This window comes from Talpa occidentalis, unplaced genomic scaffold, assembly GCF_014898055.3.
Source record: "Talpa occidentalis isolate TD23 unplaced genomic scaffold, MPIMG_talOcc4v2.1 talOcc4.5, whole genome shotgun sequence".
NCBI classification, from domain to species: Eukaryota; Metazoa; Chordata; class Mammalia; order Eulipotyphla; family Talpidae; genus Talpa; species Talpa occidentalis.
Window position 1 is genome coordinate 44,278,243 of NW_023604861.1, and position 14,399 is coordinate 44,292,641.

The 14,399-nt window shown below is 32.8% G+C and overlaps 1 protein-coding gene across 2 annotated transcripts in view; it reads left to right on the forward strand.

Annotated features, from left to right (window-relative positions):
- NUP58 (nucleoporin 58) overlaps positions 1–8,992 on the forward strand; it is a 39,795-nt gene extending 30,803 nt beyond the window's left edge. For both annotated transcript variants that reach the window (XM_037527047.2, XM_037527048.2), the window contains exons 14-16: positions 2,520–2,618; positions 4,151–4,246; positions 5,498–8,992. In XM_037527047.2, coding sequence (XP_037382944.1) covers positions 2,520–2,618; positions 4,151–4,246; positions 5,498–5,667 — 365 coding nt within the window. In that variant the 3' untranslated portion in view covers positions 5,668–8,992. The remainder of the gene's footprint in view (positions 1–2,519; positions 2,619–4,150; positions 4,247–5,497) is intronic.
- The last annotated feature ends 5,407 nt before the right edge of the window (positions 8,993–14,399 follow it).

Here is a 14,399-nt window from a genome sequence, read left to right on the forward strand (position 1 = left end):
CTGAGACATTTTGTTAGAAATACCTGCTTTCTAACTTTTAGTGTAGGTTTGGACATTTAAAGTGTAGTGTTAAATAGGAAACTCTTTAAGTATTTCATTTCACTTTCTTGTGGTTTTGTGATTTTGTTGTATTTAATAACCAAAGGAACATTCCCCAATAAATCAGTAAGAGCAAAATTTTTCAAATTGGGGAAAAAGACGTTTTGTTTTTTTAAGAAAAATTATTCTTAAAATATGATTTAGGAATGACCATACTAATTACATTAGGTATTTTGAGTCATCACTGAAAATTATAAAAAATTTAGCACTTTAGTCCTTTTCCTGTAAGTGCAGTTTTACTTTTAAGAAAGTAGAATTTATTCTGGAAAATATAAATCACAGTGCTGAACTTGATTTTGTTGTGTGTGAATATATGATATGATAACTTTTGTAAAATGTTACTCTACATGAAGATTTCACTTTGGGCAATCATTGGGATATCTTACTACTAAAAAAACTTGATTTTATTTATGGAACTAAGAGCCTCTCATTGAATGACTACTCAGAATTTGAAACTGACTTCTTGAATTGTTTACGTAATTTTTGCCTGAAGGATTTAGATTCTGCTTTCTAAGTGAAACATTTATATGGTGGCCAGAGTATATAATATATGCTAATACTTTGGCATGGGAGATATTTATCATGAGTTTTTACTATTAAAAAATGTTATACATTTGCCTACTAGTTTTATAAATGATGTTGCCTTCAGAATTTGTGTGAAGGTACAAAACTCAAAATATCATGTACCTGTTGTGCAATGGAAAGTCTTGTCATTGTCAGAGTTCTTGATTACTTAGATCCTGAATATTGCTAGATAGAGTTGCTCTTAAAAACAGACCCACACACAACATAAACATGTTAGTTGAGTAACTCTCATGATTTGTAAGGCTGAGGGCTGTGGTGTGCATTATTCTTTAGGGTCTTCCACCAGCAGTGCCTCCTATTAACATGTGACACTTAAGTCTCTCAATGTTAAAGAAACTGGACATGTATTTTCTACATATTTTTGTTAGAGATAAGAAAGTAATATACTTAATTTCTTTTTCCTATAGTAACATTTTACAAAAGCTGCCGGGCAGGTATTTTATTCTCAAATTAATCTCAAACTAAATGTAAAAATGTAAATCTTTTTTAATTTATTTTTTAATACTGGTATAAGAACTCTGGTTGCTAGTATTCCTTATTCTTTATTTTTACTGGGTAGAAGCTATTTGAAAAGTCCAGTTTCTGTCCCAGTGTAGCAAAATTGTGGTTCCTCAGTTTTCCTTTTTTTTTTTAAAATGTTTTATAATTTTACACTACCTTTTGAATATACAAACCTCATTCTTCATTGAACAACTTGAAGGCTTTGATTTCTTTGAAAAATTTAAATTTCAATCTGTTCATTACTTTGGCAGTTCCCTCAACTTTGAGATGCACTGATCACTGTGTTTGAAATAGACAAGACTGAAGATTGTACTATTAAATTTATTGAATAATTTTCATAAATTATTTATCAAATGAGAGATTTTTAGATTTTGTATTCTGCTTAGTTTAAAAAAGGTAGTTAAAAAGAGAGGCTAGTAAGTTTGATGCTATTCTTGCCAAACGCACTCAGCCAAAAATCTTTAAAGTAACAAATGGGGAAAGGATGACTAATTGTTCTGCATATGAGTACATTTTCCAAAATGTTGGAAATAAACTTCTGAATTGAAATCTTGAATGTATTGAATCTGTCAAGGTACATAACGGTGCCTTTGTAAATGTTCATTATCTTACTTAATCAGGTGATAAGTGGTGTAATGTAGCAGAGCTTAACAGTAGAACTCAATTACCACTTTTTGTGAACAAGTTGGAATTGTCATGTTACTGTGTAATTGATTTGCTTTAAACTGAACAATAAATTTAATAAAATAAATCATTGTCTTGTTTTTTATCCATTTATTGTATATATCATTTATATTTCTTATAAGAAACCATGCCTAGTTTTTTGGGTACTTATTCTTATGAAGTAACATGATAGTTTTGCATGTTAGTGTCAGTCTCTTGATCAATTGAGACGACTCTAATAAGGAGCTTGTTTTAAAAAGAAAAAAATAAAAACCTTTATTGATTACACCAACTAATTTTTATCAGAAAACAAGTAGAGAGATATAAAATCATTCTAGAAGTAAAACTTTAAAAATCTATAATTACAATACATTAAAGATTTCAAATATTTAGTACGTTAAACTAACATCTTTCAGTGTGGTAAGCCTTTTAATTATTTAGTATGGAACTATTAAAATTTTTTTTCTGTTTTTGGATAAATTAGTTGGGACAGATAAATTAGACTGGGGAGACATCCTGAAAACTAAGCTTTAACAAATAGAATTTGTAAGAGTAATCACTGTTCACTTTAAAAATTATTTCATAAAGAAACTTTAATCTTGAAAGAGTAAGGCAAATTTGTTTTTTTCCCTCCATTTTTTTTTTTTTTTTTTTTTTTTTTTTTATACCAGGGCCACAGCCATCTCTGGGAGTTAGTTTTGGAACGCCATTCGGCTCAGGTATTGGCACTGGCTTGCAATCAAGTGGCTTAGGTTCTTCAAACCTTGGAGGTACACTTTAACTTTTCTAATATTGCATTGGAGTTATTATACATTTGAATTGATACAAACTGTAAAAAATTTCTAAGAGGATCTGCTATTTTGGAAGTTAAGATTCCATCTGGCAAAAGTGATTCTCTAAACATAATCAATTCTTTCTCTAGTTCTAGACTTAAAACTTAAGAAAATTTATTTTTTTGTGAGTAGTAAATTTTTTAAAGTAAAAAATTGAGGAGCAGGGTGTTCATATTTGCAAAACAATATGCTGAAATATGAACTTGAAAGTTGCTAAATTTGATAAATTTTATTAAAAATGGTAATTAATGTCAGTTTTAAGTCCAAACTATTATCTGGATATACATTCTCCTAATAACGGTCTTTTTCTGAAAATGAGCACTTTAAATGAAAAAATAATATAATTTGAACAACTTGACTCTGTCCATTCCTAAACACATATTTGGCAAATTTGCCTTTATGGATACTTGTATTTAAAAGAGCAGTTGAGCATATTTTTGTACTTTCATAGTTACTCTAGTTAATAAGGAAAGTTTTCTGCAAAAACATCATGCTAAATACAAAGGTATTCAATAGTCTGTCCTGCTGATGGATATTTGAAAGTTGATTGTATTTTGACAATCAAATGAATTAAGGTTTCCTTATTTCCACTAAGATGTATCATCAGAAGAGGGAAAGCTTGTAAGCTATTATGATTATTTCTTATTGTAGACTGTATTAGAAATTACTGGAATTATAGCAGGCATAATTTCAATGGACTATAATCTCATTTGCAATCATATTTACTGTCAAATTCAATATTTTCAATAAGTTGTTGCAAAGTAAGCTTAAAAGAGTTTGAAATTTATTTATAGAGTCCTTGACTTTTACGAGAATGGAAACAAGTCTTCAAATAATTAGCAGTGTCTCCTTATGTACTTTATATGATGAAAAATATTTAAACTCTGTAGTATTAAGAGAAAAAAACAAGACACTCCAATTCTTGAATTCTCACTGTTGCGTTGGCTGGTCTATAGCAGGAGAAGTTACTGAGTAGCTTTAAAATAATTAATCATTATATAGTTATGCAACTTTTCAGTGGTCAAAATTCTTAAGTCAAAGTGTATTATAAAAAGTAAAATTAACTTATGATACTTTGTGTTTAAATGTGCATGTCATGTGTATTAATTTAGTTGCTTTTCTTTTGCAAAATGAAATATTCCTGTTTATTACGTTTGACTAAAGTCATATTTGAATGGTCACTAAAGTTTCTAGTCCATTTGGGAGCGAAAATACTAATATAATCTTGTTTTTTATGGCCTTGTTCTTTAAGAATTTCTGGTAGGCCATAAATTTAGTCTAAATAGATATAAATGTTTCATTTCAGAATTAATCTGGTTCGTCCAAAAGTCTTATGCCAAGGAGTAAATAGCAGATTTCCTTACGGTCATATTTTTTTGCACTGTACTTATTATACCTTTTTACTTGTCAGTATCCTTTAACCTGTATTTTACATACCATTGTATATTTCTCTATTACCCTCCTACTAGGATTTGGAACTAGCTCTGGTTTTGGATGCAGCACCACAGGGGCCTCCACATTTGGATTTGGAACAACAAATAAACCCTCAGGAAGTCTTAGTGCAGGTTTGTGTGTTTCTGCCTGAATTTCAGGCAAATTTAAAGGTGCAAATTATTAAATTTAAAAATACAAGTATTGTTATTACCAGTATCCAAAAATGATCCCTGATTTACTGTCTACCCTCTGAATGAAGTATGCAAGCCTAACTAATCAGATAGCTTTATCTCCCTTAGAAGCTAAAGATCAGGTTTGCAGCTATTTCTAGGATATATTAGTTTGATAGATTAAATAATTATATTCTCTATTAACGTAAGAGATTTTTTTGAACCGCCAAAGACTAGTTTCATGGTTAAACCATTTTTATTTTTACAAAAACGAACCCAATATTGTGAAAGTGTAACTCAATTTTTATCATTATTCTTCCAGGAGAATAATTTCTGTTTCAAAAAGATGTTTATAAATCCCTCTAGTTTTAAGAATACTGGTCTTACAAATGATGATAAATTGGGTTCTTTGTTCATTCTTTAGGTATAATCTTTCACTCTTATAGTGGAAAATTCCAAATTCCATCTATGTTTGCAATTTTTTCTATATTTGTAAATAATGGTTGTTTTATTATGCAATACATATGAATAAGTAGCATGTCTAAAATAATGATGTAATACTAATTAGATGACGTTTAAAGTGATGGAATTTGAAGGAAATTCCATTTAAATTAAGTAGTGTTTAGAATCAACAGTTAAATCAGAGTAAGCTAATAGAATTCACTGGTATCAAGATTATAATCTAATATGTTGATATTTAGTAAACTGGGCACTAATAGTTCTTGATCTTAATTATGCATGGGCTGTTACAAAATCAAGACAGTAGTTATTATTCTTTGGTTTGTTCATTGTCCTGAAAACTGTGGGTTGAGGCATTCTCAAAGGACTTAGATTTGCAGAGGTGGGTTTGAAAGAGCAGTCTCTCTACATTTTGATAAAATGTTTTCTGGAGGGATTGATGAGGAAGACACCTTGGTATATTTAATTAAGAGAAAGGTTTCTAGCAACTTGGTTTCTATAATTTCAGTTATACAGTGCCAAGATGTCTCTTTTGGCCTTTATTACTTAACTTCTGTGTTTAAAGGTGCCTCTTAATTGTTAGTTAAATTATTTTCCTGTAAAATTCCGTGTTAGAAATTTGGGATCCTGTGATATTTGCTGTGCTTATAGATTACATATTCTTTCAGCTAGAAACTGACCTCTCATCCCCAGTTTTTATGTTTGTTTTTGTGATTTAACTTCTGATATGAATATTTTCTTCCCAAATATAAGGCTTTGGCAGCTCAAGTACATCTGGGTTTAACTTCAGCAATCCTGGCATCACGGCATCAGCTGGTTTGACATTTGGGGTATCCAATCCTGCCTCTGCAGGTTTTGGAACAGGAGGACAACTCCTTCAATTGAAGAAACCTCCAGCTGGAAACAAAAGAGGAAAAAGATAAACATATGGGTTGATGTGTTGAGAAAATGCATAGCAGCATCGTTCCTTCTATGAGTCTATTTTTCTAAAATTGATGCAGTAATTAAATTGCACCCAGGAGATTTATAAAGTTTTGATATTTTCCCCTACTCTGAAATTTGAACTCTCTTGTTTGCTATGCTAAACTGTGTGTGTGTGTGTGTGTGTGTGTGTGTGTGTGTGTGTGTGTTAAAAACCCTCCTCTGTGTGTGTGTGTTAAAAACCCTGCTGTGTATTTTTCATTATTTTGATTCTCAGAAAGAAATGTTCTGATTACATCACCGATTAGTAAAATCTACTATTTAACTGTTAATAGCAATGTTTTTGTTGATAAGGTTTACATTATGTGTGAATTATGCACATTGTTTCTTACACAGATGGTGTGAACTCCAGGACCTATCCTAGAATCAGTTTGTTCCTTGATAAAGGCCTTTTGAACTACATTGCAGGGCATCTTGTGAATATGTATGTAAATATATGAAAAATAATACACACAATTCTGTGTGCATATAAAATATATATTTACAGACCTACAACTTTTGCCTCAGACTGTTCCCCTTGTCTAAGGGTATTCCATTTTTCACTTGAGCTTGAAATCCTCAGTGCTACTTGTACATTTATGAGCTAGAGGTGCCAGGTCACTGCAGTTTTTTGCTTAAAGACTTGCTGAAACAGCTACTGGTGTAAATATTTAACCAACTTAATTTCATTGCCCCTAGTCTTTACCATTTTTGTTTCTGCTTTAACCTTTAGCAGCTACTCCAAATGAGGATTGCTGTGAGACGCGTTGAATAGATTTTAACAACTTTTATTATCCTATATATCCTCATATTGCCTATATGAGATGTTTTTTCATATCTGGGATGGGCCTTGAAGAGCATGTTTGAACTCCAGAATGGTATTCTGGGGACAAAGAGCTATTAAGCCAAATTGATTCTATGCAGGTGAGGGATGCACTGTTATTACAGTGAAAACTTTTCTAGCTATTCCAATACAGAGTTCTTTCTTACAGGGCTATTGATATTGACACCAAATGGAGTGGCTTATCAGCCTCTTAATGTCTTAAGTAAGTGCTTAATTTGGAATAGAGAAACAATATATTTTAAGAAATAAAATTATTCTTTGTAGCAACTATAAACTATCCCCTGTTTCAACAGTGAACAGAGCTCCAGGTGGTAATAATACATAGGCATGTCAGGTTGTATCTGTGTAATATTTGTTTATATTAGTAACATAGAGTGGGTGAAAAAATGAGCCCTTGGAAAGAGAACTGCCTTACCCATGATTTCAGACAGAAACTATTAGGTAGATCTATTTATCTTTCAAGTACTGTTTTCAGATGGGATGTGAACATGGAATTTCATTGAAAATAGTTTAATTTTTTATATAAAAGGTTTTGTACATAATGTGCATCAAGTGAATATTTTCAGAATCATTTTCACCAAGGCACCTTTTTTTCTAAAATAGGTATTGCATATATAAATACACACACTATATATTTTTAGTATAATGTTTGTTGGGTTTGATTATGAAAGTATCAAATCTGTTTTATTTATCTGCATATAGCAACAATCATTGGCATTTTGGAATTGAAATTTTTGCTCCTTGATGCATCAAAATAAGGAAAATACTTTGTTTCTTAGCACTAAAGTTGTTTTTATTTTTGCATACGTCTCCAATACTGCAATCCCCAGATCCACGTTTGGGGAAGGGGTAGGAAAATGTGGATTTTTGTGTTTTGAATTACTGATAAAATATACAACAAACTTTTTTTTTTTTTAAGGACATTGCATTGTGCTGCAAAATCTGAATATATATTTGGTTTTTTCTTCATATATTTCCATTTTAATATGTTGAACCACTGGAAATTTGTAACAGATCAATTTGTGATAGGAGTTTAAATGTGTTATCATTGTCTCTACTGTCTTCACTTTGTCCAGAGCCTATCATTATGTAAACAAATAAAGTATATTGTGTCAGTTGCTTTGAATCTTTATAGGTGTTGGTATTCTTCATACACAATTTTCTAATCATTGCTTTTTTATAACTTTTTAGTGTTTTCATTGGTTTATACAGTTTTTTAGACAAAAGCTCACAAGATACTAAGCTCTCTGTTAGTTGATTTTGTCTTCTCCAAAATACAGAAGCATTTTTAGTTATACACGAGGATATTGAATAAAAAGTAAAAGTCTCCTTCAATGCTTTTAAATCCTTATCTCATTTTCTTCCATAGTCTTCACTCTTAATGGTTTGGTGTATATCCTTCCATACCTTTTAAAAAATGCCTTTTTCAACATAATGTATCCAAATGATTATTTTCCCAGTTGTATTATTATCTCTTAAATCCTTTTTCTTTTATTAACACATGGTTAAAATTCTATGTATTCTGTTACTTCCTTTTTCCAAAACTCTTCTACAGTGTGTTGTTGGCATCCATGTAGATCAGATTTACTTTTTTACGTGTAATCTCATAGGATGGATGTACAATGATTTGTTCCAACTATTACCTGTTGATGCGCAGTTAAATACTCCAGTATTTCAGTTTTTACAGAAGAAACTGCAGTGAGTATCCTTGTATATGACTGTGCTTACGTTTAATGGAAGAGGAATTGCTGATAACGCATCTAAATTACATAAAATGTCAAATTGCCTTCCAAAATGTAAGAATACACATTCCTACAGTGTATATGAAAGTGTATATGTATACAGTGTATATGAAAACATTTCCTAATGTTTTCTGCCATCCTAGATAATACTAGTCCTAATAATAAGTACTAAGGAGATTAAACTTTTTAATATGTCTGTTAGCCATTAGCATATCACTGTAATTGTATTTTAATATCCTTTGCCCATTTGTACACAAGCTTTTAAAGGAGTTTTTCCTTGATGATTTGTAGGAACTCTGTATCAGTGGACATTATAATATTCTTCTTGTGAGCTAGAATGGGCTCTTGGATTCAGATGATTCAGACTCTTGCCCTTGAACATGTATGATCTTAAGACAAATTATTTAACTTCTAAAACTCAGTTTCATTATCTGAAAAGTGGAGATAATGAAGATGGGTGATTGTATTAATATTCTACTTTAAAGCACTTAGATGGGGGTGTAGCATAAACCCCTGACACTTCAAAAGCATTTTTATTCCTAAACCCATGCCTCACTTCTTTGGTCATTGTAACTGGATGCTTTATTCTGGTGCCTCCTAGGGAAGCCACTGTGTGTATGTGTGATGGCTGTGCTAGGATACTTGATCCTCAAGATGAACTGTAGTACCAATTTTGTTGTTTGATGATTTTTTAAAAAATTCTATTTGGGTTTTGATTGGATTCATACAAATAAGATTAATATAATATGGTGAAAATTGACATCTTAATATATACTGCATGGTATAAACTTTCATTAGCGCCTATAAGCTTGTTTTTCCAGTAAGGTTTTATTAGATTCTTGGTAATTATTTTTCCTAAGAGTGTCTCCATTATATTTGAGTATAGATACTTCTGCAGTTGTATAATATTTTTGTGTGTGAAATATTTGAGTTTGAAGATACTTTGCTTCAGTATCCCCTTTCATCTCTTGCCCCAGTTTCTCTGTGAGTACACCTGACTACACTGTACTGTTTGGAGCATACATCACACTTTTATTATTTAGGGGGCACAACCCTAGAGACTTCTATTGTGGAGCCAGTGCCCTGGAAATACATTTATCTCATTCACAAAGCCATTACAGCCTATCAATGTATTTCCCATTCATAATATGCAGTCTGTTCTGAGTGCCACACACAGAATTTTATATACTTGGCCTTATTTAACCTCAGTATTAATCTAGAACACAGAAATCTCCAAGTTAGGGATGAAGGAACTGAGTCATAGGTTAAATGGTTTATTTGAGTTCACATGGCTGTTAAGTCACATAGCTAGGATTTGAACCCAATGCCTGACTCCAAAGCACATTATACTGCTAATGTGGCACTGGAATAGCACACTTGCTTTTCATGCCTAGCCTCTGCAAAAGTACTGAAGGTAAAGTAATTACATAATTTATAGGGGGAAATTATAAGTAAGAGACTATAATGATCAGGGCAAAGTAAGGTAAGTACAAAGTGCTATGGGACTTGCGGGAGAGGAATCTTATCTAGTAAGAGCCAAGCCATCTTTGACCTTCCCCACTTTTCCTAGAAGAATTTCAGAAACAAGTCATCGTAGCATAGAGGGTGATCTGCCCGCTTTGGTAAGTTCGGCAATTTTGGCGATTAGGATCTTAGGAATTATAGGAAGTTTAATAAAAGAGACTTTTCCTAAGACTTAATTTCCTGTAACCCCAAAGAGCATCATGATCACACAAGTGAGAGTAGATTTTTTTCATGCTGATTAATGAACCTTAACCGGCTGGAGAAAGAAGAAAGCCATGAAAACTGAGGCAAGAACTTCAGGTGCTAAAATAGACAGCAGCAAAGTGGAAGGAGTAGGAATTACTGGGAAAATTGGTTGTGGCCCATAAGAATTTTTGTCTTTCCTCTCATTCAGTCTAATGCACTCTCTCCTACCTAATATGCCAATTAAAAATGAAAAACCTACCAGGCTCACCAAGGATGCAATGGTGAAGAGTAGGCTATAGATTTAACTTTTTAAATTTCTTGGTAGCAAGTCAGTCTAGTAAACATTTGTTAACATTTCAGTGTGAGAGTCACTGCTTTAGGAGCCTAGGAGGATGTAAATATGAATAGTACCTCCAGAAGAACTTCCTATTAAATTTCATCATGATACACGTTTTCTTTTAAGTAGCTTTGTAGTATATATTTACACATTCTGCTTAGCTAGTTGCTTTTGATGAATTCTTACTATTTGTTTAGAGCCTTTCTGGGAATTGGGAATTTTAGCAAAGTCGTAGACCCTGAAGTCTTTGAGGCTGCGGTTTACAGGCAACGTTCTTGTTGACAAAGCCTCTAAAGGGACAAGATGAGTTATATTCTGACTCGGTTTCTGCCCCTTCATGGAGACCTAGGAAAGGGATACTACTTTGTTCATTTAACAATGGTACTTAATTGTATTGACATTTCTTTAATTATGAAGGGGTTGAACATTTTTGTGTGAGTATTGACCATCTTTTAATTATTTGGATGTAATCACTATTTAGCGATGTTTGGGAAAACACTTAAAAACTTTAGTCTTGGATCCATGTGACTTTTTAAAATAAATTCTCTATTTCATGTTGCTTCTACATATTCTTAATATTTAAATTACTTGTTTTATGTATTGCATGTTTCAGCTAATATTTTTACCTGTTTTTTTTTGTTTGGGGATTTTAATTTTTTTATGTCAACCAAAATATATTAATCTTTTAAATGACTGGGAAATGAGTGAGAACTCAGTGGGAGAAAAGAAGATAAGACACTTAAAATTTTACCATTTATGAAGTTTCATATATATAATGTCATTAAAACATCATCACTGTCTGAAGATGGCTTTAAAAGTTCAGGTAGGTTACTAAGGTGAAACTAATTGGAGAGTGGCAGAGCAGAAAGGAGATTCACTCATACTATTTTATAGAGTGTTTTAACAAAGTTTTTAAGCATCGCAGATGTGGAAAGAAGCCAACTTGCGCAAAGTTATACAAGTAATAAATAATGTAGCTAAGGAAGAGTAAAGCTCCAATATCTCAGATGGTATTCTAGGTGGTATCTATTTCAGGAAAACTCCTTGAAATAGATAATCAAATGGCTAGCACTTTGAACTCTGTCATTTTGAAATATAATGCAAAATTTGCCTTCTGTATTTTTGATAACCAAGAAGGCAGAAGATAAGTGAAATCACTGTAGCCAATAAATGTTTTTTCTTTTTTTCAAAATTTTTCCTTAGATGTGAGGACTTGATTTAAGGGCACCGATTCTTTGATTTTTCAACATGAGTGACAGTTTCATTTTACTCAGCAAAGTATATAATTGCCTCTTTGAACACTGATCTAAACTTTATCTGAACCTCTAGGCTTCTGTCATGTGTAATGGTTTTTATCTTTTGAAATAATTTACTGAGAAGTTTCTAAAAACCACCACCTTTAGACTCCTGATAGTGTTGAACCTATGTGATCTTAGTTGTGTTTTTTTCTACAGCTGTTACTTGGGTGTTGTGTGAGTTTATACATGTATAATTATCATCACATATATAAATAAAATTGAAAATATAAAATTGAAAGTCATTCTTATATTTGATGAACTAAGTATTTTAGAACATCAATATTTTGCCTCCCCAGTTTGCTTATTGGTTCAGTAAATTTATTTTTCTTGGAAATTGCAGAATTTTTTTCATTTTTCATTAGTTATGCAATCGAGATTTAAATGTTTTTATATTGCTTGTTACAAAAGCAACATCCTTCTTTTCATTTTAAAGTGTCACTTTCTTTAAGCTTTTAGGCAATTATTTTTGGACTCATCTTCACTCCTGTTTGCAGAAATACAAATAGCTTCTGTCTCAGCTTCCCTGTAAGTTTATTTTCTGGCAAATTTCAGAGGCTTATTTAATACAGAAAAATCAATGATCACCTGGTTGAGGCCTAAAAAAATTCTTACAGGAAACCTTTTTTCATTGCTGTTGGTCTATAAATCTGAGTTTACACTTGCCTTTCTTTTACTTCCTCCTCAACCCACTGCATTTGCATAAGGCCTTACAGACTTTCCACTTAACTATTTCGTGATTTGGACCTAGCATGTTGCTTTCTTTAAAAAATTCTCAACTGGTACTCCAAGCCTAATGACATAGGATTGATGAACATTTCCTCAGAATCATGAGACTTTAAAAGAGATGAGTGCTGCTAAAAGTAAAAGGCTCTTTAACATTTTAATTCTATATGCCATATGAGCTGTGGCCTGTTGACCTTTTTTTTTTTTTAAACCAAGACAATATCTAGCTTAATTGTGATTTCAACCCCTCCCAGGAGAGGCAATTTTTTAAAAAAAATTTATACAAGAACCAGGGTCAGGCCAGATGTGCAGGAGAGTGAGAGGATTCACCAGAGACAAGAGTGGGGAACAGAACAGGCCGACTGACCAATATACACTGCTGAGGGGAGCAGTGGGCGAGACAGCAGGTCTGCTCGCCATGTGCGCCACCAGGGAGGCCCTGGCCTGTTATCTTTTAAAGCAGTACCACAAAAACCAGTGCTCCCAGTCACATAACTAACCTGACAATCAGTTGTTCCATTCCCAAACCTGACAAGCCTATTAAGAATATGTTAGCACATCTTAGTTTATTAAGAATGCCTCATATTTTTTAAAACCAGAACATTTATTGCAGAACTGGAATCTGCAGCTCTGACCTCTTGGTTTAGGTGTTGGTCCTTCAGACTCCATGCCTGAATTGGTGGTATACAATTTTTAAGTGTTTGACTAGTCCTATCGGTATTTCATCTTTTAGCCTCAGCACTGTAATTACACTTTCTCTTCTGCTTGGTGGTGGAGCTACCTTTGCCACAGGTTGACTTGTCTATGTGATGAGTTATATTCAAGCTCAAGAAGGAAAGAGTGAAGAGAAGGGCTTTCCTTTAGCAGTGTGATCCAAAAGTTGCTTATTTCACTTCTGTAAATCACATTGGCCAGCACCTAGTCACTTAGCTGCAAATGAGGCTAGGAAATGTCCTCAGCTAGGTCTCTTATTGGTAAAGAAGGAGAAGAATGGTTACTAGGGAGATAACGGGTAGACTGCCACAGGTTCCTGGGCCTCAGCTTGTTTTCCTAAACAGCAGCTAAAACCTCTAGATCATTGACAATTGGTAGCTACCAGTCTGCTAGCTACCCCCTCCTCAAACTGTCACTTCATTTTTGGCTTCTAAGAATTGACCAGTCTTGTAGCTCGGCTATGAGTTTGAAAGTTTTGTTTTTTTTTTAATTGTAGACAACATTTTAAGGTGTCTTACAGTGGGAAGTATATATAGGAAGATCTAATCCAAATGCAGTTTTAAATAGAAGGTCTTCAGTTAATTTTTTACAAATGCATATTCAAAATATCTCATTCCTAATATAGATATAAAATCGCCAAATAACCTCTTGCCCCAGCAATGGTTTTATTCTTTTTTGTCCATGATACACTTTATATTATCCTTCCTCCCAAATAACTATCCACTTAGTTGTAACTTCCTCTGGTTTTGGTGTTGCTCTTTACATTTAGCTCTTTTAACTTTACAGTCAAGATTTCCAGCTAGAAGTCTGCAACTTAATCTGTTTATTCTACAGAATGTTTGCTGGTTTTAAAAAATCAGATTTTGCATCAAATTTCAAACCTGAAAATCTGAACATATCTGGTGACAGGTGGTTAGCCTGCCATCTGCTCAAGCAACTGTCCCTTTCAGAGCTGTCATTTATCTTCGTTTATCCCAGTTTTGTTTTCTACCATCTCTTCACCCACATCACTTTAATTGTTGAGTTATCTTCCACACCAATTTAACCATTTGAGTTTTCAACCTCTGCTCTATTTCTGGCTTTGCCAATTCCCTTTTAGTCTTCAACTACCACTGGAATCCTCTTTATACTTTCCCTCACTAATGTCATGACTATGTAGTAGCATGGAGTAGGTATTCTCTCATTTACAGTAGGGAAGGTCAACTCACATAAAAGCAGGCTTTGGGGCTTCTATACTCACACAGATGTTAGAGTTATGATGGTTAATTTGCTCACAAATAAGCATTAGGGAGGAAAATGTATTCACCATATAAAAGATTTCTCAATA